At 41.1% G+C, this 21212-nt stretch overlaps 2 protein-coding genes across 4 annotated transcripts in view; one reads left to right on the top strand and one right to left on the bottom strand.

Moving 5' to 3' along the window:
* The first annotated feature begins 1069 nt into the window (after positions 1-1069).
* On the top strand, positions 1070-15551 carry ark2ca (arkadia (RNF111) C-terminal like ring finger ubiquitin ligase 2Ca). Of its 3 annotated transcripts, XM_067575398.1 has the most exons (10): positions 1071-1422; positions 2490-2686; positions 7347-7453; positions 7780-8080; positions 8170-8295; positions 8440-8569; positions 9001-9105; positions 9526-9621; positions 10314-10414; positions 10774-15551. In XM_067575398.1, the coding sequence occupies exons 3-10, from the start codon at positions 7381-7383 to the stop codon at positions 10889-10891; spliced, it is 1050 nt and encodes a 349-aa protein (XP_067431499.1). In that variant the 5' UTR covers positions 1071-1422; positions 2490-2686; positions 7347-7380; the 3' UTR covers positions 10892-15551. The 3 variants fall into 3 exon arrangements, with proteins under 3 accessions (XP_067431500.1, XP_067431499.1, XP_067431498.1); XM_067575399.1 differs by lacking the exons at positions 2490-2686; positions 7347-7453 and having other exon boundaries at positions 1070-1422; XM_067575397.1 differs by lacking the exons at positions 1071-1422; positions 2490-2686 and having other exon boundaries at positions 6047-7453.
* A 206-nt stretch (positions 15552-15757) lies between these two features.
* The window catches only part of LOC137171390 (lipoxygenase homology domain-containing protein 1-like), a 35581-nt gene continuing 30126 nt past the window's right edge, over positions 15758-21212 (bottom strand). The window contains exons 36-41 of the mRNA XM_067575400.1: positions 20745-20922; positions 18555-18740; positions 18081-18251; positions 17778-17916; positions 17335-17490; positions 15758-17209 (exon numbers count right to left, since the gene is read on the bottom strand). Of these exons, the coding sequence (XP_067431501.1) occupies positions 16729-17209; positions 17335-17490; positions 17778-17916; positions 18081-18251; positions 18555-18740; positions 20745-20922 (1311 nt within the window). The 3' untranslated portion in view covers positions 15758-16728. The remainder of the gene's footprint in view (positions 17210-17334; positions 17491-17777; positions 17917-18080; positions 18252-18554; positions 18741-20744; positions 20923-21212) is intronic.

The raw sequence follows: 21212 nt of genomic DNA, 5'->3' as shown, positions 1-21212 counted from the left end.
AACAACTTGCCTGAGGAGATGAGGCTCATAGAATCAGTGACTTCTTTCAAATCACTTCTTAAAATCCATTTTTATAGACTTGCTTTGATGTGATGTCATCTTGTTATCGTCTTTTTATCTTTTTTACCGTCTAGTGTCAAGCTTAGGGAAGGAAAATTGAACTGAAGAGGGGTTATTTTTGAAGTCTGATGAATGAACGTCTACGTGAAATGTCTGTCAAATATGGCTGTGAAAAGTAGTCTAATTGGCACTGGGGTCTATGAACTGAAGACACTGATATTTGTTACACATAAACAGTTGAAGTACTCAGATCCTTTAATTAAATAGAAATAGAAATACCATCATGTAAAAATACTCCTCCTAGTCCTTTGCTCTTCTCTCTACTGTGTTTTTGCGTCTTTTGTCTTGTCTTAAAGGAACAATGTGTAATATTTAGTGGCAGTGAGGTTGCAGATTGCAACCAACTGAATACCCCTCCCCCTCTCCCTTTAAGCATATAGGAGAGGCTATAGTGGCTGCAAAACTCACACAAAACGCGAAAGGCCCTCTCTAGAGCCAGTGTTTGGTTTGTCCGTTCTGGGCTACTGTAGAAACATGCAACATGAAGGGCTTTGTGGGAGAGGACCTGCTCCCTATGTAGATATAAAGGGCTCATGCTAAGGTAACAAAAACACAACAATTCTTATTTTCAGGTGATTATACACTAATTAAAATATACTTGTGAATATTATATTACATCTCTGCCAAGTCTGTTCCACTAGATGCCACTAAATTCTACACACTGCGCCTTTAATTTTATCTTAATTTTGTTTTTGCCTTACAGATGCTTTCTGTTGTTATATTGCTTTCTGAGTATCCTGCTTTTGCTTTGTCTGTCAAAACACTTTGTAAACTCTATTTTTAAAGGTGTTATATAAATAAAGTTGTTGTCTTTATTATTTAAATGCTTCAAAAGCAGGAGGAGATTTCTTATTTTTTAAAAATAATATTTGTGTAACTAATATTTTGCCAGCAGAATTATGCTGTTTACAGGATATTCAACCTTTTAGTCCTGCACAAAAATTTCCCAAAGCAATGTTACTATAAGTGAAGCTGCTAAGTACCTTATCTGGGCTGGTGGGTTGACACATGGAGGGGCGGGCTGTCCGAAACACAGACACCCCGCCCCGGCGATGATCGCATTGGTGGAGCCGGGTGCCAAAGCCGGAGGGTCCTGATCGGAGGGGTCTAGTGATTGGTTGTTGGGGTATGTGTGTGCAGGCAGCGCAGCCTGTCCGTTTGAATGTGCTGGGGACTGGAGGGGATCATTTCCATGGACCATCTGTCTCTCTGGCTGCCCACACAACAAAGAAGGACCCAGGATGGTGTTAGTACATGTTGGATATCTGGTTCTCCCCGTCTTCGGCTCAGTTAGAAATAGAGGTATGACTAGCTTTATTTATTTTTCTTAACCCTAACAATTTCTCGGCGTCTCGTCTTTTCTTTTTTCTTTTTTTAAATGTCCACAAATGATGTAAACAGAGCTGACACCTGCTAGCAAAAAACAAGCCAGCGTAATAACAGCGAGTCTAGCCTGGATAACGTATTAGCTTGTCTTGCTAGCTGTAGCGTCGCGTCAATTTAGCCGAAATAAAAACCGTTAAAACGCCGTTAGTGTAACTGAAGATACTTAATCTTATAAATGCTGTTTTCAACATTAATAGTAGGATATTTCAGGGCCTGTTAACCGCTACCAAAATGACTGCAGCTGTCAAACGGCAGCCCCTGCTTTGATCCTCGGTGCTGTCTAGTTTGTCTGTGGCTGCGCGGTGTTTACGTGCGTTTGCAGCAAAATGTGGACAGTCACCGCTTCCTCTTGTTAACGTTACCGAATTAGCAGTCGCTTAAAACAGCCAAATGTTTCAGCACAGCTTTTATTATTATTTTTAGCTAATAATATCCAGAGCTCGGTGTGTATTTAGCCATTGATTTATCCCAGCTGTAACCGAGGCGAAGCTGACAACATGACAAGCGTTTGTTTGCCCCCTTTGTGTGCAACTGGCATCGAGTCTGTTGAATTCAAGCGTTCATTTTTGAACGATTCAATCAGTTAGTTTCAACAATTTCTCCCTTTTTTAAAGACAGGTAGTGCAATGGCCGTTATCTCAAGATTAAAGGATATGGCTGGCTAGTGTAAATGGGCTTTAAAACGCTGCCCTAACCTTTAAAAATACATATATATATATTTGTCGGATGGGAAGCATCAAACAAAACCTGCATATCAGTGGAAAATCTGAACAGCATGAAGGCGAATAAACACACTCGTTCAATCAGGCATAACAACAATAACATCACCCTCCATTGCAGTAGGCTTTCTGTGTTGATTATGTAATAATAATAGTAAAAAAAAAAAAAAAAAAAAAAAAGATGACGTGCATTGTTAAACTACATGCAGTAGCACCAATGATTTCATTGTGCTTTTATTTGTGTTCTTTTTTCCTGTTCCATAGTATCGAGGCTGGCTCCACATTCCGCATTTCTCAGACCTTTGTCCCCCTCCATTGTGTAGCTAACGATCATCTGCTGCTGTCTGCCGTAGCCTCTGCCTGTTCTCTGCATCTAGCTGTATTGTGAACCCCTTCTTCCTCATTTCCTCTTTCCATCTGAAGACGACATTGGCATTAAAAACCGAGTTCCCACTCATACCGTATCCTTCTGTGTAACAGACTAAAGAATAACACCTTCTGTAGAAAACAGTTTGTCTTTATTTAAACTGTCATGTTGCTCTTTAGTGAATAACCCATTGTAGCGTTTAGACTTTACTACAGACTTGTCATTGTGATTCTCCCATTCAGTGTGGATAGACTACATTCTGCTGTAAATTTCTGTAAAGTGGATACATTTTGATCCCCCCCCTCCTCCCCCTTCCCCCCGATTCGATTACAGCCAGACTTGATCGAACTCTTTGATTATTGTCTCCATCCCCTATTTGCAAAGGTGCATTGTACCAGCTTTTATTATCTATAAAGCAAAATGTATGATCACCTTCTCTAAATCATTTTTTGACCAATAATCCTCTTATCCTTACCAATTGGCCAATACCTGCAGCACTAAAATCACAATAATTTGTGTGATGTTATGCTCACTTTTGATGGTCCACTGCACCTGTTATAGTGGCGTATATAAACAGCTGGTCATAATCCTATCCATGTGTGAACGCCTTTGTTCCTGCTAGCTGAATTGATTCTTCATTCGGTCACCGTAAATTTGGCGAGACTCAGGTCTAATTCATCTTGCCATTTGAAAAATCCCCCCCCCCCACCCCCTGTAATTTATCCACTGTCATGCACAGCCCCCCTTTTCAAGTCTCTCCTCCAGAATGCTATCCATTTTACAGGGATGTGTATATCCTGCACTGCTGTAGAACTCCTTTTTTAGAATCAAAATGTCTTTTTATTCTTTGGTTGTGGTTTTTCTACCTTATGTTCTTGTATTAGATCCTAATGCATGGTCATTTTTATACTTTTGTTTTTCCACATTGAACAGCAGATTCCAATGTAATCTTTGTGTAGAGATGTCCCTGCTGTACTGAAATGTGCTGTAAGCATACACATCTACTCATTGGATGCTGCTTCTGTTCTGTTAACCCTACAGAGAGCATGGTCGGGCCTTGCCTTTGGTCTTTATTTGCATGGTATTATTATGGTTATATAGGAGATATTACTCTTATTATTACTACTATCACACAGTGCCACACATACTAATATTTTCCAATAAAGACTGTAGTTTTCTTCCTAACCTTCAGTGTGCTTTTTGCTGATTTCCATGTGTTTCCCCCCTTCCTCCCTCCACAATGTGCTGTCACTGAGACGGTCCCCCCTCACTCTATATGTGCTCTCATTTTCTCAGCTGTCTTTGACAGAGTTTCTTCAAGTTGCTGCTCTGTTTACATTGGAGTAGGGGCAACCAAATTTTCTATCCATTCAAAAAAAAAAAAAAAAAAAAAAAAAAGCATGTTTATACTGAAACACACCGGCATTGATATTTAATGTTACATGCTGTCATTCCCTCCTAATCCATACACAGTTGTTTATAGGGCAAAACGTAGCCTCCCTCACATCCACTCATTGGTGTTCATTGGTGTTGAGTTAACTTTGGGTCAATTTTGGGTGATATGGATAAAATTCTCTATCATGGTATATATAAATTTGTATTGCATCTATATACACTCACTAAGCACTTTATTAGGAACACCTGTGTAATCTAATGCAATCCAATACAACAACTCTGCTATAGATTTTATTATTTATACATTTTCAGTTTTTGTTGACATTGTGAGAAAGGTGATAATTCTACTTCATGTTTATTACTGAGGTCATAGTGGGCGGTGATGGTGGTATAGTAGGGTTCATTATATTGAAAAGGGTTCGCCCCCCCCTTGGGGTGGACAAAATATTAGGAACACTTCAAATGGTGATGTAATCCATTTTCTGTAAAACCCATTGAGAAAATGTATGGATAAAATAACCTCACAGTCATTTTGCTAATCCAGCAAATTGAATACCTGACAAATCCAATCACTTTCATCCAAACAGGGTAATAAGACACGGTATCAATGGTATGGCAAATGAATCGTCTCATGGTACATATATCACCATTATTGTCCAACTCTTCTTCAAGGTATTGACCAATATTGACGAGTGTCTAAACCCCTAAATCCCTCTTCATTACAAACATTAAACACTGGACTAAACTCCTCTCTTGGCTGCGCATCTCTCTCCTATGTTCTTTTCAAATGTGTAGCATAAAGGAAAAAAATCGATTTTCAATCACCAAATGGCAACTATTATATCTGTAAAGTGTTTAATCTGTGTCTCTAACGATTTGACTTTTCCATCTTGTCTTTTTCCTGTTAAGAAGCAGAACAGACCTTGACACTTTTATACAAATAAACTCTTAAATTACAAAAAAAGCAGCATATTGCTGTTTAGTTTCATAATGTAAGAACAGATTCCTATAGTCATCCAGTCGCCTCTTTTGTAGCTTGTGACAACAGCATAATTAAACCTTATTTGGCTCACATTACATCATAAGTGCAGATAACGCTTTTGATTATATATTGCAGGGAGTCAAACATTAAATGAAAGGCTTAGAGTTGACATTTTTGTAAGTAAATAACTAATATTCTACTTTATATTGTCTATGAAGTCGACACAATTACTGTATGTTTATATAAGTCCTACAGAATTACAGTATCTTGTTCCTAGGTTCTCATTTTTCTTTTAAATGTCTTAAAATTTAAAGCTTTTTAAAAGGTTTGCTCTCACTTAATGCATAAAAAGTCTTAAGATGGGGCAGTCAGTCACAACCTGCAGCAGAGGCTCTACTGTCATTCATTTCAAACATTTCACACCACATTTTAAATAGAAACTCAACTGTTTAAAGGATTTTAAAGTATGTGGGACTCCAACTGCTGTCCCATTCCTGTCACTTGAGCCTTACATCTGTCCTTAACGTCTTAAATAGAGTTATTTATGTGCAGACACAAGGTTTGACTTGAGACTCAGCAATTTTCTCCACACTTTTAAATAACACAACAGCTGTAATGCACATGTCCACAGTTGCTGTACTGCTGAAGCGTCACAGTTTTTTGCTTTCCACTCAGCGCTATCCTTATTTGACCGATGTACAGCATCAAGGTCAGTGAGCGAAGTGCCGCCATCTAGAGCCATTGGTATGCAGATTTTCAGTCCAGCTGTACTACATACAGTAGAGGCTGATTTCATTCATTAGTCCCCGTCCCCCCCACCCACCCACCCACCCACTCTGCTTGTGAGTGATGACAGTGATGTGCGGTGATATCAGCTGGCGTGGTGATGGGCTGCAAAGAAAAACCTGCATACACACAGCTCAGAGTGTCACATGATGGAAGAGCACTGGACGAGGCAGGAGACAGGATTATGGATAGAGAGATATGGAAGTGTGATTGTAAAGCTGCAGTGATGGGAGCAGGAGAGAGGAGGAGGAGGGGGGGGGGAGGGAGACAGGTTCGATGTCAGACTGCTGCAGTCGTGGGTGGGCGGGGCTTCCGGGCTGTCACTCACACTGGGACATCATGCCGCAGCCAGACCATGGGGGAGGGGCTGCCTGTGCAGCAGCTCAGGGGTGAGGAGAGGTGGATGGGAGTGTGTGTGTGTGTGTGTGTGTGTGTATGTGCTCTATGTGTGGATGGGTGGGGGTCCGCTCTGCACCAATCAGGCGTTTTATGGCAGTAAGTCAAAGCCGAAGCAGAGACAAAACAATACCAACATCAGGGCTGCTACTGCTGGCAGCACTGCAATATGTCAAATATTAATGTCAGCAGTTCATGCTGTGGAAGAGCCCAGAGACAAATAATTTGATATTTACTCAGAGCCTCATGCTGAGCCCAGTCTTACCGGGTCACAGGCCTCATACAAAAGGGATGTACAGTCTTTTACCAATCCAAACCACAAATCTGCCATTTCTGCTCTACTTCCTCAGCCAAATGTTGTTTTTCAGTTTGCTCATGGCTCTCAAGGTTCACTGGCTTCCCATGTCCCAAGGCTATATGCAACGAAGCACAGCAACAACCAAGCAAATGTGTCATATTAGCAATAATTAAATGCACAAAATGAAGATGTAGATACACATGTATTAAAGGGATGTTTTGGGATTTGTGTGTTTACATATAAAAACAAATTGCTGCTAGAAAAATGTTACTGATATGAAAATTTGTAACGTAGATATCAACTCAGTGAACCATTTACTGTTAATTAAATCTGGCAGCAAATGCTAAATATATCACAAACCATTAGTTAATAGCCAAATCCTCATCATATTAGACTTAAAGTGTCACTCCATATTATAACAAGTCCCGAATCAGCGTGAAAATGTTGACACCACAGTAGATAAAGACAATCATTTCCTCCAATATGCATAACTTAAAAGGACTGCACTTATTCCTGGATCATGGAAAAAACACAATACTTCAATATACACAGTGCACATCTCATCTTCCAGACCCTGCAGTCTGCCTCCTGGTCCACAAAGCTAGAAAGCTGTAATGGGAAGTCGAAGTAGCAACTGTTTGTCCCCGCCTAACCCTCCTTTCTCTAAGCTTGAAGTAATTCCTGCTGATTGTTTTGTGCAACTCGATACCGAAGTGATTCAGTGTGACTACCACACAATCTCATGTCTTGTCCACCTCTGATAGAAAGGGTGGGGGAAGGTAAATAGCTAGGTGGATAATCCCCAGTTCCTGTGGTGTCTGACTATTATCAGACAAGCAACAGAACCTAATGAGAACTCTACAGTTGAATGTTTGTTCCTTCAAACTACAGACATAGTATAGAGAGGCCAAATTCAATCCGTTCACTGGCGATGGACCGCAGACCCTCCTGGAAACGCCCCAGGCTCTTAGTGAAGATCCACCCTTCCTGCTGGCCGCACTATGGCAAGTGGAGAGGCAGGCCATTGGGCGCAATCTGTCTGTGGATTTAGGTGGTGCTCCACAGGGGTCTCAATGTCTGTGTCCTCCATCTGCTGTTTTGTCTGTCTCCTCTCTTCCTGTGTCAAGTCTCTCCTATCTTTATGTTCTGTCAGTGTGATTGGCAGTTGAATGTATTTTTTGTTTGTCGTATTTGTGTGTCCCTGTGTTGTTTTTGCAAATATGTAAGTATGTGTTCTTCACTGGTTTGTCTCTCTATGGTGTCTGTTTGAGTGAAAATAATCACAGGCTTATCTGGCTCATTTCTGATCGCTTGCTTTTCTTTCTCCCAGGAGCACATTTCACCAGGCATCAACATAGCCATGCTACCTCCTGCCGACACTTTCACCTGGGTGCTCCTCAGGCGCCCATCTCAGCCGAGTTCCCTCTAGGACATGCCAGCCAGCCCCCTCAGAACGGCTTGGCCACCCACCTGCCTCCGGCACACCATCCGCCCCTCACTGCCCTGCCTGCAGCCCCTCAGTTCCAGGATGTGCCAGGGCCTCCATTCCTACCTCAGGCCTTACACCAGCAATACCTCATCCAGCAGCAGCTTCTTGAAGCGCAGCATCGCAGGATTCTCCCGCACTCCAGGTAGAAATACAACTGCATGCATATACATACAGACACAGAAAACCAAGCCAAACATGTTTATCTCATATTTATCTCATCCCTGTACACAGAAGAACCCAGGAGCGCATCCCCCTGAACCCTCACCGGCTGCGCTCAGGCTATGAGTACTCCCCTCCCCTCCATGTTCCCCAGCCAATGACACAGCAGCCCCGGTACCTGGCTGAAGGCACCGACTGGTGAGTTGCCGTCGGAGATTAACGAGAGTCCTGTGGAGACGAGAAATGACCCCTTGCTTTCATTTCTGCTCCCATCTGTCCGTCTGTCACATTGCCTAGCGTGGGTGATGATGTTGATTTAGTCGCCTGTCTGTCCGCCCACAGGGATCTCAGCGTAGATGCCGGCCTCCCTCACCACCAGTACCAGCTCCAGCAGCTCCCGCAACACTATCAGCATTACCTGGCCTCCCCTCGAATGCACCACTTCCCCAGGAACACTTCCTCTGCACAAGTGGTACGTTTGTCACAGACTAATTTGGACCATGTTGGAAATAAGTGTCAAATTAAGTAAAGGATGCTATTATTCTCACAAAATTGTCTCTTTATGCACTTCTGCCTACTGTGGTCCAAGACTACAAATACAGACTACTCCAAATACATATGACAGTAAATTGAATATCTTCTGGTTTTGGACTGTTGATTGGACAAAACAAGCAAATTGAAGACATTGCAACACTGAGAAATTGTAGATTGCCTTTTTTTAAACATTTTATAGATTAAAAGATAAATCAATTCATTGCAAATAGAAAAGCAATTTTGGTGTTACCCTATGGTATTCTCAAAAATGTGTTTTTGTTTCTAACAATGAATCGAGACAATGGGGAAAAACTATTTTACTACAAGTTTAACATTGCTGTAATATGATGACGACGTCTCTTTTGCAAGGTTGTGCATGAAATCAGAAACTACCCGTACCCCCAACTGCACCTGTTGGCGCTGCAAAGTCTGAATCCTTCAAGGCACGCCACCGCCGTGCGAGAAAGTTATGAGGTAAATTTTAACCTCTTAATACATTTCATATTTAAACTTTCTGTCAATGTACCCGTCAGACCCAGGATCCTCTTGTTGCTAGGAAACAGTGCTAGCCCATCTGTATCTGCAATTAGTGTATTAGACAACTTGACCTTGAACTATTCTACTCTTTCTCTGTCTGTAGTTCCGCTTAGTAACTATTCTGGAGCTTTCAGTCATATCGCATCATCGCCTTTAGCAGATGGAGTTTCAAATTGCCAGTTTTTGAGCACTTTCTTGTCTTTATTAGTTTCAAATCTGAGGTTCATTCTTGAAAGTGGAAACAGCAGTTGACAAAACAATCTCACCTTTAAGTCCTTTAAGTTGCCTTTCTATTATCAGTATTTTATTTTACTCTACTCTACATTTTTCTCAACTATTTGTCCACTTTGTCACCAGGAGTTGTTGCAGCTGGAGGACCGGCTGGGGAGTGTAAGCAGAGGTGCTGTTCAGACAACCATAGAGAGATTCACCTTCCCTCACAAATACAAAAAGGTAAGGAACAGTTATTAGTGAACGTTAAAACAGTCAGGTGCCCCCTACAAACACTGAAACAGGTTTCGATTGCTGGAATCATTCTACCTGCTCCTCCAAATACACTTGCAATGTAAGTGGTGGGGGACAAAGTCCTCGTTTTGAAGCAAAAATGTATTTAAAAGTTTTTCTGAAGATAATATGAAGCATCAGCAATCTGAGTTAGTCAAATAACATGAATATCTTCCACAGTTCGGTTAAATACATTCCCTCTTCGTGTCTCGACGGACGGTGTTTCCTGTTCAGCTGCAGTGGAAGGAATGAGACAGAAAGAGGGAATTTGGCACTAAAAGGACTGTAACTTTGAAATATATTGGCTGGATATGACTAATTTGGACAACTAAAGCCTCATATTAGCCTCAAATGAATTTTAGATACATATTTGCCCAGAAAGAAGACTGTGGTTTCTGTCCCCTATCACTTACATTGAAAGTGCATTATGGAGGGATCTGTTAATGGCCAGTGCGAACAGGAGGAATGATTACTGCAAGAAAAACATGTGTCAATGTGCATTTGGGCAGCTGAATATTGTTTTGGGGCAGACTTGAAAAATAGTGAACCTATCCTTTAATAACACATCTGCTGATTCACTTTGGGCTCTTATGGCTTTTTGACCTCACCCTTCGTCTCCCTGTAATCTCACCCGCTAACAGAGAAAGCCCCTGCAGCTGAAGATTGGGGAAGAGGAGGAAACAGATGTGGATGAGAAATGCACCATCTGTTTATCCATGCTGGAGGACGGAGAGGACGTCAGGTCAGGAATACTCTTTTACACTGTAACCCCAGAATCTAACGTTTACACTAAACATGGATTTACTTTAAGGGAGATTTCAAAAGCTTAAGCACTGTTAGAAACACATGAACATATGCTTAAAACCAAGTCGGGGGTGGGGGATAAAGAGGAAAGAGGGTCAGTTTACAGCACATGGAGTCTCAGCTGTCTGAGAGGCATGTAGGATTGATGACTCAACAGAAGTCGTCTCTGCATGCCTGGATGAACAAAATTATCTCCCTGTTGGTTTCAGAAGCTCTTTGCAGGCACATGAACTATATGCACAATTCCCAATGTGAATCAGCATTGACCTTATGTCTCTCTGTCTCTCTGTCCTCCAGGAGATTGCCCTGCATGCACCTCTTCCACCAGGGCTGCGTGGACCAATGGCTGGCCACCAGCAGGAAGTGTCCAATCTGTCGAGTTGACATCGAAACACAGCTGAACCCTGACAGCTGATGAGATTTCACCTCCCCCCTTCCTTCTTGTCAATCACCCTCGTGTGGTTCCTGCTTTCTTCCACCCCGGCTTGCCGGCCCTCTTTCCCCTCATGTTGGGTGCTTTTGCCAAAATGTCTCCAGACTTCATGTGACATCATCACCCTTCTGACTCACGCTTTACTGAGCCAAGCCAGGATAACTAACTGCACGAGAGGCCGCAAGGGACTCTCTTTATATAGAAGCACATCCCTCTGGAAGCAAAAGACACGCAAATACACACACACACACCACACAAACAAACACACACTCACACACACACACACACACACTCATGTACACAGGGTTTACTTGTAGCTTGCTGGTCATAAATGGGGTGTTGTTACTGTTGTGGTGTCGTACTGTAGGTAGCCCTGGGCTGTGTAGCATGTCCTTAAAGCCATGACTTAATGTCCTGAGAGTGGAAAACACAACCCCACACTGAGCTGGCTACTTTCTCTCTTTTCTCTCTCTTTCTATATACATATATATATATATATGAATATATATATATTTCTCTCTTTTCAAACTCCTTCAATCAAAATGAATATTCTGCCACACAAGAAAGCTTAACAGAAACTAAACGCTCTGATGCCATGTTTACCTAAAGATCATTTGTGGTCGTAGTAGAGTAGCAGTAACCAACAAGTGATATCTGGTGCACTGTTGCCTTCTTATCGGTGGGCAAGCAAGCACCAGCTGAGTGTTTTAATTCTATCATGCAGCTTTGACATTTTGCAATACAGTTGTACATTTACCTTGGGTCGGTGTCCTGTGAGATGGTGTTACGTGAGTAGGTGTCTTTCACTGCCGCAGAAACCTGAACCCGGTGATGGAGTCGTCGTGTGTTCAAATTTAATATAGGTAGAAAATGTTTTACCAAAATGCGTTTCATCATGGTGTCGCTTTGACCTGATGCGCAGGTTCACATGTGTGCTCCACCCTGCTGTGTGGACTTGCAGAATGTGTCTAACAAATGTGTGGATGTTCAAAAAGTGCAAAGGCGAGTGTGTTTCAAGGATTCGAGGCAACTCTTAAAGGATAATTGACTGTCTATATTTTTCTTACTGTCAACTAATCTCATGCAGAGCCAAACCAACAATTAACTGATCTACTTACAAGTATTGTGTGTGCAAAACCTGATATATCTTATTCCTCTAGTAGCGTAGACCTCTGTTGTTGTCCAAGGCCTATTAGAAATACGTCAGTGAGCCACACTGCTGCACTGGGTGACATGTTCCTTCACCACGAGGTGTTAGGGCACATTAGTTTGTTTAGAAACGGCTTCACAGCAATCATAGTTTCAGTCTTGTTTTCAGAGTAGTTCCATGTACGGCAGACGCCACTGTGCAAGGGTGATTCCATTTATAGAGCTTCGCTAGCTTGTTGTGCTACATATCATAACCTCTTGACTTTGTACTTTCTTCTCTGAGAAGTGTACAGTTCAGAAATGTACAGTCCAGGACAAAGTCAGGAGTTTGTGATATGTAGGACAAGAAGCTAGCGGAGTTCTGTAAACGGAACTGTGTTCCTGCACATGCACAGTGGTATCTGCCTTACACAGAACTACTCTCTGGAGACTAAAAATGTGATTGCTGTTATTAGTTTTTGGAGGCATTTCTAAACAAACTAACATCCCCAAAATCTTCATGGCGAAGAAATGTGTCATCCAGTGAAATGGTGTGACTTATTGATGTGTTTTTAATAGTTTCTGGACAACAACGGAGGTCTACGGCACAGAGGAATAAGATATATCAGGCTTTGGATTCTCAAACAATACTTGAAAGTAGATTGATTCATTGTTGGTGTGGCTCTGCACATGAGATTTGTTGACAATAAGAAGAATATAGAAAATTGCCAGCCTTATCTTTTAACATAAACTTACTGTAGTTAGGTTACTAGCATGGCCACTGGAGTGCTTATACACCACAAAGCCAAAAAAAAAAAAGGAATGAAAAAAGGAAACTAACATGCACTGCAGAGTGAGGTGGGAGGAAGATTTAGCTGCCCTTGTACCTGTATCTTCATCTGGCGCTGGGCCAGTGGCAGAACAGTGTGTACTAAAAATGCATGTTTCATCGTCGACTTGGGCTGTTAGCTTTGGTAGCGTTTCTTCAATTTAAAAAGGTACAGAGACGGCTGTGCTTGACTTAGTTAATCTGAGCTGTGACTATCTTCTCAACACTAACAAACGAACAAAAAAAAAAGAGCACGGTGTCAGTGGCTTTTCCCCCTGACTTGTAGCGTGTGTTCATCCTGTCCCCTTTGGTGGCAACGATGGGATCCTCTTATTGATGTTTACCTTATTGCCTAAAGAACAAGCACATGTGACAATAGTTATAGCAACAAAAGTTTTTCCTTGCATTTGCGTTGGTTTATATTTAGGTATAGATTCATGCAGTGTTTCAGCAGAGAGGTGCTTGCGTATTGATCTTGTGTATTTGTGTGACAGACCTCCCCTCGTGGTTGCTATGCTGGTTGCTATGCTGTATTGCTAGAACATGTAGAATGTGGTGCGACGGAGGCAGCCTCTCTCTCACAGTGCACACAGACATGAGACGACACAACAGCAGGAAGACATTCAGGCTGTTAAGACAAGTCGACTCCCTCACTTGCTACTTGGTCTCGCTACTAGTTTCTTTTTTTGTTTGTTTGTTTGTTTAACCCTTTGTGTCAGCTTGTCATTTCAGTTCCCCAGGGCCGTGTGTTAATGGATGCCTTTAGGACCCTCACTGTCCTATGCACTGTGATAGTAAAAAGGATAGGACTTTCAGCCTTGTGGGCCAAGGATCAGTTAATCACGATTACTTCTCCCTGTCTTGTGCACTGCCAGTGTTGACACTGCCTCCTCCTGTAGTGGAGTCATCTGTGATGAAGTTTTCATAGTTTACACAGGGTGTTGTCAGTTGAGATGCCTTAAGTATTTAACAATCATAATTTATTACTAACTGTAGATATTGTGGGTATGTATTTAATTTTATATAGTTTTTTTGGGGGCGACTGAATCATAATTTATTTATTTAGAAATAACACAAAAATGCTATGAAAAAAACTATTACCTCATTTTTGCATTGTTTTAAATGGGAATGCTTTGCATGCAGTTGTACTTTTATGGAACACTAAAGTTAAAGAAAAAAAAATTAGCCCTGCTGTTTGATCTCCACAAGCTGGCTGTGCGATGTTTACTGTCCAAGGCTGAGCTACTGAGCCCGCTCTCTCTCTCTTTCTCTCTCACTCTCTCTTTCTCTCTTTCTCTATGTCTCTCTCTTTCTCTCATGTGGTGCTGTGGATCTTGGTTACATTCCATTCAATGCAATTTCTCTGATCCCCCATGCTGTGATGTAGTGGACAAACTGCAATTAAGTGAATTGGTTTTAGTTTGTGATTTTCCTTCTTTTTTTTTTTGTTTTGCACTCGCTGTTTAAATATGGGAACCCTCTCACTGGCAAAAAAAAGGTAGTTAAGATAATTTAATATTATCACTAAGAACTCTGGCTTTTTTGTTTTTATGCTCTGCTTCTCACAATGCACTATGGGTCTTAATAATGATCATCTGTGAAGCATGTTCCTTCGCTTTGTATCTGTCTTTCTATTCATCTCTCTTGGTGTTTCTCTTCAGTTCTTTTTCCAGACTAGTTTGTAGACTTAAGCATAACAAGTGCCTCGCTTTAGTGTTAGGAGATATTTCCATATGACTGAAACCATTAATAACAATCAATCCATGAAGCCACCATGCCTTATTGGTTGCATAATTAATTAAAAGAATGAAGGAGCTAAGACAACATTTGACACAGGTGTCTACAAAAGCCATTATCCTCAACAATTCAAGTCAAACTGTCCAAAATAGCTGCTGGTTTGTAGTTCTGAAGCATTATGTGTTGTGGAAATAGTTCAACAAAGAGGCATGTCTCACTGTGGGCTTTATAAATACTAAAGTTGTCTTTCTTTAGTTCACTTCTCTATTCGGTTCATCCTCTATCTCTCCATCCCCCTGTTCCCTCCTCTGTCCATTTTCTGTTTGATTTAACCGTCCGCCCCTCCTCTCAGAATCTCTACCCTCTGTTTCCTCTCACAGTCTAAGGAAGGCAAGGATTTTAAAGCACAACCTTTTCTAAAAATGCATGTTTTCTCAGGTTTCAATATAGTCTCAATGGTTTAATAGTATATGGTGAAAATATATACAAAGAATATAACAGAAAAAAAAGTATTAATTTTGTTGCTGCTTGAATCTGAAAAAACAAAACTGAAGAGAAAATATCCCAAAAAGTGCCAGTGAAAGGGCTGCCGCCATCCTTGTATGAAAATCTGCTGTTTAGTTGTGACTGCGCAATGTTTTTCAATAGGATATTTTATCTGAAAATAGAACTATTTATCATTAATATTAAAGCAATAGCGCATTAATGGTGATGAGTGTGTTGATGAAGAAATGGATGAGCATATTATGGGTAAATGTTAGATTCACATGTGGTGGAATTTTGTACTTTATTTATTATTACTAATAATAATAATGATAATGATTTCAAAAGTTGCATTGCTAAACCCAAACTGTTCTGTTTTTGTTTTTTTTTATTTTAATTTTATTTCATGGCTTGTATATTATCCTTTTGTATGTGCTCTTTTTGTAATAAATTGGATAAAATGGATACGTTGAGTCTTTTTGGTCTTAATTTTAAAATAATACAATGTGAATATAATCAAACCTGTGGCAAGAGGCAGCTATCAGGTTAATTGAGAAAATGATAAAAATGCAACCATCTGTATGCTGTAGGAACATTCCAGACCTCTTATACATCAATTCATACACATTTTTCTTAAATTTTGCCAGACATACTGTATTTCAAACCTTTGGAACGTTTGGTATCTCCACTAGACTTTAAAGCAGCTACAATACATTTCTGGGCAACTTTGGGGCAGCAGAACAAGCTGTAAACACTGGCATTTTATTACCTTTCACTATAAAGTTGTTAGACTTAATGTGTTAGCAAAAAGGTGCCTATTTACACATCCGGAAGATGCAGAGCAACATTAGCATTCATTTGTAGTCGTGTTTCTGGCCACCAGACAAATCAAATATTTTATCTCTTTTTAGCTCTGTTTTGGTATCCACCAACTCCTGAGAAAAATAACTGGCTCTTAAGCCTCTAAATGCTCTAATATGTACACCAGCTAGTTGCTAACTCTGTCTGCTGTTCGGTGCTGAACAGGTAGCGTACAGTCAGTTGATCACTGAAAACAGCTGCCTGCTGATAAGAGCAAGACAAGAGCGACAAGAGTGAACCGTAAAAATAACAGTAGTGAGCTGTAAAACCAAAACAACAAGCTGAAAGACAGAAAATGCTCCATGGAGCTGAGATGAACTGCGGGGTTGGTTGATAAGTCTCTGTGGGGTCACCACTGTACAAGCGATTCCTTTTACATAGTCATTTGATCCGTTCTTATAAAAACACTGATTTGTGCAGCTTTTTATAAAGTGAGACAAACAGGCTGAAAACTGTGATTCTGAGTATTACAAGAGTTTAATCTTTTATAAAACCGCCATTATAACAAAGTAACTGACTGCAAACCATCCCTGACATATGAAATATAAAAAGAATGGCACATTCAGCTTCCTGACCAAAGTAGATATTGTCACAGTATTTCATTGCGGGCTATGTTCTCAGGTAGTATTAAATATCTAACCATAATATAATGTTTAAAAAAGCTATTAATGTAAAAATCTGTCACAGTTCCTGAGATATAAAACTTGCCAGAGCAGAAACCTTTTGGTCATTACTTTTAAACATGAGGGAAGAGATCTCTGCAATGGGAAATAATACTTTTTTAGTATTTCGGGTAAAGGACTCGGACAATCTGCCCATCAGCCCTTTTAGTGTCCAGCCACTTCCCACACAGGAAGATGGTGGTGACACCATTGGCTGTGTTGGTGACTTCCACACGATCCAGCAGCCAGCCAGGACTGAGACCCGCGTTGTCATGCTCTATCCGAACTTTCTGCAGCTCTCCCATGTCCAGCATTTCCACCAGGAAACGGTCCGTCTGCTCTCGTTCAAAAAGGTTGCGAAACTTCTGCCGCAGCTGCCGGCGGCCTGAATCTCCATTGGAGCCATAGATAGTGATGAAAACGTTGGCATCTGTACCCGCTCCCTTCTCGTCGCCCGTGATGACGATGATCTCGTACTTGACGGGCACCAGGCTTCTAGCTTTACTGGCGAAGCTCTCGATGGACTTTGTGCACTCAAAGGTCAAGAAATCATCCCTTTTTGGAGAGAGAGGGATGAGGGCGTTGCAGCTGAAGATGTACCTGGAGCATAGAAGGAAGAATACAGTCTGATACCAACAAATAGTGAGAGTATGTTGAAAAAAAACAATGAATGACTTCTGCGTGGACGTAGATGTGGCTCAGTGAGCATGTAACCAAAGTCTTACTTGTTTCCCAGCTCTCTTTCAGTGACGACGACCTCCTCTACATGCCAGTAAACCTCCCCCTTCACTTTCTTTCCATCCTTGGGCGTGTGGCCCAGGCAGATACCAGCGATGTCGCCCAGGTTCTTGGACGAAAACTCAAACCTGTCCACATTTCCCCTGAGAAGACAGGCATGTTAGAATAAGTAGCTGTTCTCTTAAATTGGCTACGTACTTTAAATTCATGTCATTTCCAATGTATCCTGTGTCACAATTAATTTTCAACAGGATGGTGTAATATCATGATAGTGGATGGCAGCGTTTCACTGGGCTCAAGTACTCGGCGCTGGTGGGATTATCATAATAAGTGTAAAGGGGGAATTAGAGGGATTGAAAGCACATTTCTTTGAGCTTTTTCATGCAAACAAGTTCCAGCTCATCGAGTTAATCTTGCTGCAAGTACCTACCGCAAGAACCTCTTCTTCTTCGAAGAGTTCTCCATTACAAATTCTTTTGATCGGCCCTTCTTCCCCTCAAGTACAATCCAGCCATTTTCTTTGGTTTCAGCTTCAGCCGTGTCTCCAGTTGTGACACAAACTTCATACTCTTTCAGGGAGAAAACATCAACGCAGTTACGGTAAATAGTCCCAAACACACATGTCCTGCTCACATCAATACCACACAGAATATACAGCATACATGCTTTTGTATTGGACTATTTGTTTTAAATGAATTCTATATAAATTGTGTTGTGAGGTGCTGGCCCTTACTGGTCTTTTCATTGAGGTCTAAGTAGTCATTGTTGGCGCAGGCCAGTTCTCTCATTATCTGTCCATCATCGTCATTTTTGGCAAGCCAGCGGTCACAGGGGAACCGAAATGTTTTGTCCATGAACTCATCCTTCACATCGATGTACTCCAAGTGCCATCCAGGAGCAGGACCTGGGTGTAACGAGATCAGGAAAAAAAGACAGCAAGTAATAATGTTGTCAAGAATGATGAATGAGCGAGTGATGTAGGAATCTTTAAGGCCAGACAGTAAGAAGCTGTGTCACCTCTTCAGGTTTCCACAAAGCCAGACTACAGATGTAGCTGGAAATAGTAGCCAGATTTATATCAGGTTCTGTGATTGTAAATTTAGTTGTAACATGAGACTTTTGTGAGTAAACTTTTCAAAATGACAGTCCCGAAGTGCAGATTTAATGACTTCACCATGCAGAGTGACTCTTTGCCCGAGCGCCTGACCTGTGTTGTCGTGCCAGACACGCACTTTGGAGAGCTCTCCCATGCTGAGGATATCCGAGAAGCGGAATGTGTCGCTCTGCTTGCGCTCAAACTTGTTGGACTTGTTGCACTCTTTCAATGCCAGTGTCCCTGTGTCTCCGTTCTCTCCGAAAATGATGAGCCACACATTGGCATCAGTGCCTGCCCCTGAGGAGACGAGAGAGAGTCAATAATTTTGAAAAAATAAATAAATTCATAAATAAATATAAATAAATAAATAAAGTTCTGTCCAGTTTTGATTTTTTAAACAGAAAGACATACTGGACTAAACAAAGAACTGTGAGCTTTAGTTTAGGTTTAGGTCTATATACTTCCACGTTTACATTAGTATGATGATTACCAAATGAATCACTATGTCATTTTAATAAACTTTTCAGTTGTATTATTTATATTATTTTGACCGGACAGCATGAAACTCATGAAAATGGAAACTAAAAGGGTATACATTTACAAATGCTTATACTTTGTTATATCCTTATAAAATGCAATACATCTCAACTATTGCACAGATATGTTGAATTGCCAATAAACACTGAGGCTGCAAAGCCCTAAGGTAATAAATCAGCTAACAACCAACCATACTATGAGAGGAGCAAAATGAGGAGCAGAGAGAGCCAAGTTCTCTGACAGCACAGCTATAAGCTGTACTTCATTATTTTATTTCAGTGGTTTAGATACTAAATTAATGTGTATGAGACCATGGGGAGCACAAACCTCGCTCAGTCTGCAGCACGTTTTCAGTGTTTTAAACTTGTGTCTAGAAATCCTAGTGTTTCAATAAACAATAATAGTGTTAGCAACATTAGAAATGTTTGAATTTACTTTAAGAATCAAACTTTATGTTCCTGTTACCTTTAAATGCTCATTTTCTTTTCATACCTCCCAATACACTCATGTACACGCTTGCCTCCTCACAGTATACATGCAGATCACTCTAAAAAGATCCCAAAGGAGTCCATTACGTTATGCACTGCATCGCCTATGTAATGGTGTCTGCTTATGTATGCCTCTACTGTACGCATGTGTGTATGTATCAGCCTAGCTCATTATTCTTCCCAGAGCCTCTGTGGCGGTGCAGGGCTACATCTTAGCTTCCAGTAACTGCCAAGGGCGAGAGAGCAATCCTTTGAAGTCGGCTCAGACTTGCCACGCTATCGTATTGATCAGCAGCACTACTGAGCTATAGAAAACACTGCATGAAGAAAAGAGGGAGCAAAGCCATGTGAAGAGGATTTCTTTCATTACTGTGTCGCAGTCAAACATGAATTATTCCATCTCCACGCTTCCAGGAAAACACAAACTTCGGCTCAAGGACAGGTCAAATTAGGATCTTTGTAACATTCATCCGACACAGCCTTAAGCTTTTGATAGTGATCTAAAGAATGCGATTACAGACATAATTAACCCTAACTCATTTGGCGTTCAGAGAAGTTCACTGACTCGAGAGGTCCTTAATATCACGCCACCATCCTCTCTGACGTTACTCATTTTATCACCTGCAGGATACCCTCAGGTGCATCCCTTTGAAAGTCTACAACTGAGAGGTGATGATGAGGTGGATTAAATCTCTCATCCGACCTTGGAGAGGTTCAGGATTCCCCAGAAGTAGCTGGAGGGTGTTTGCTAAGGAAAAGGATGTCTGCTTACTGTGAACGCCCCTGAGCCTGACCTGACACTGACCCAGAGATGAAAGGATGGATTGAGAATATTGGTATGCCTACTAAGAGGGCATGAAATGAATTTGAAGCTTTCGGTTCCTTTGACTCACAACTTGTGAGGCAAATAATGGGGGAAAATCATCCAAATATAAAAGGTGTTCCCCAGGGACCAATTCTAGGTCCCCTGCTACTCTGGTGTAAATGTAGGTGATATAAACAGAGACCCTTATGATAATATTGTTAATAATGTGAGTATAGAAATATATTTAGGATATCCCATACATGTTTGGAATAATTATATATATACTGTATATAAAACTTTTTTCACAGGGAAAGTGCAAAAGCTCATTTACTGACTGTAATCACTGCAGTTTGTTAACTCACTTGTTAGGATAAGTTGTGAAAACAGGTTTTCATTGGAACTTCCCAGTAACCTCAATAAAAACATTGTTATGAGCCCACTAACGGCAGCCTGCACGTGTTTAACACTTACCAGCAATATCACTGGTCTTGACCTGGATGATGTAGGTGGTGAGCTCCACCATCGTCTCCTCGTCTACCACAGCAGCCATCTCGCAGATCATGGTTCTTTTAGGTCCACGCATCCTGGACAGCCACTCCTCGTAGGTGAACACAGACACCTCCTCTGTGGTCAGGTTACGCATGATCACCTGGATGCACAGATTTAGTTCTTCAAACATCAAATTACACTTACTGTAAATGCCATTCACCATCATCACACTCGTTATTTTATCTGTAATAAAAAAAATCACTTGAGAATTGAAGTGTAATAAAAAATGCACACTTTTTTTTAACTTTAAACACCTTCGGACACCTTTAAAATGTGCATGTGCTATACAAAAACAAGATCATCCCTGAGTATATGAATGTGCTGTGTCATAAAGTGTCATACATTATGGGCACTAATGTGTCACCAGTATGAACACAAGGTGTCTAATCA

The sequence above is a fragment of the Thunnus thynnus genome, chromosome 19 (assembly GCF_963924715.1).
Source record: "Thunnus thynnus chromosome 19, fThuThy2.1, whole genome shotgun sequence".
NCBI classification, from domain to species: domain Eukaryota; kingdom Metazoa; phylum Chordata; class Actinopteri; order Scombriformes; family Scombridae; genus Thunnus; species Thunnus thynnus.
This window is presented reverse-complemented; position numbering and strand designations above follow the sequence as displayed.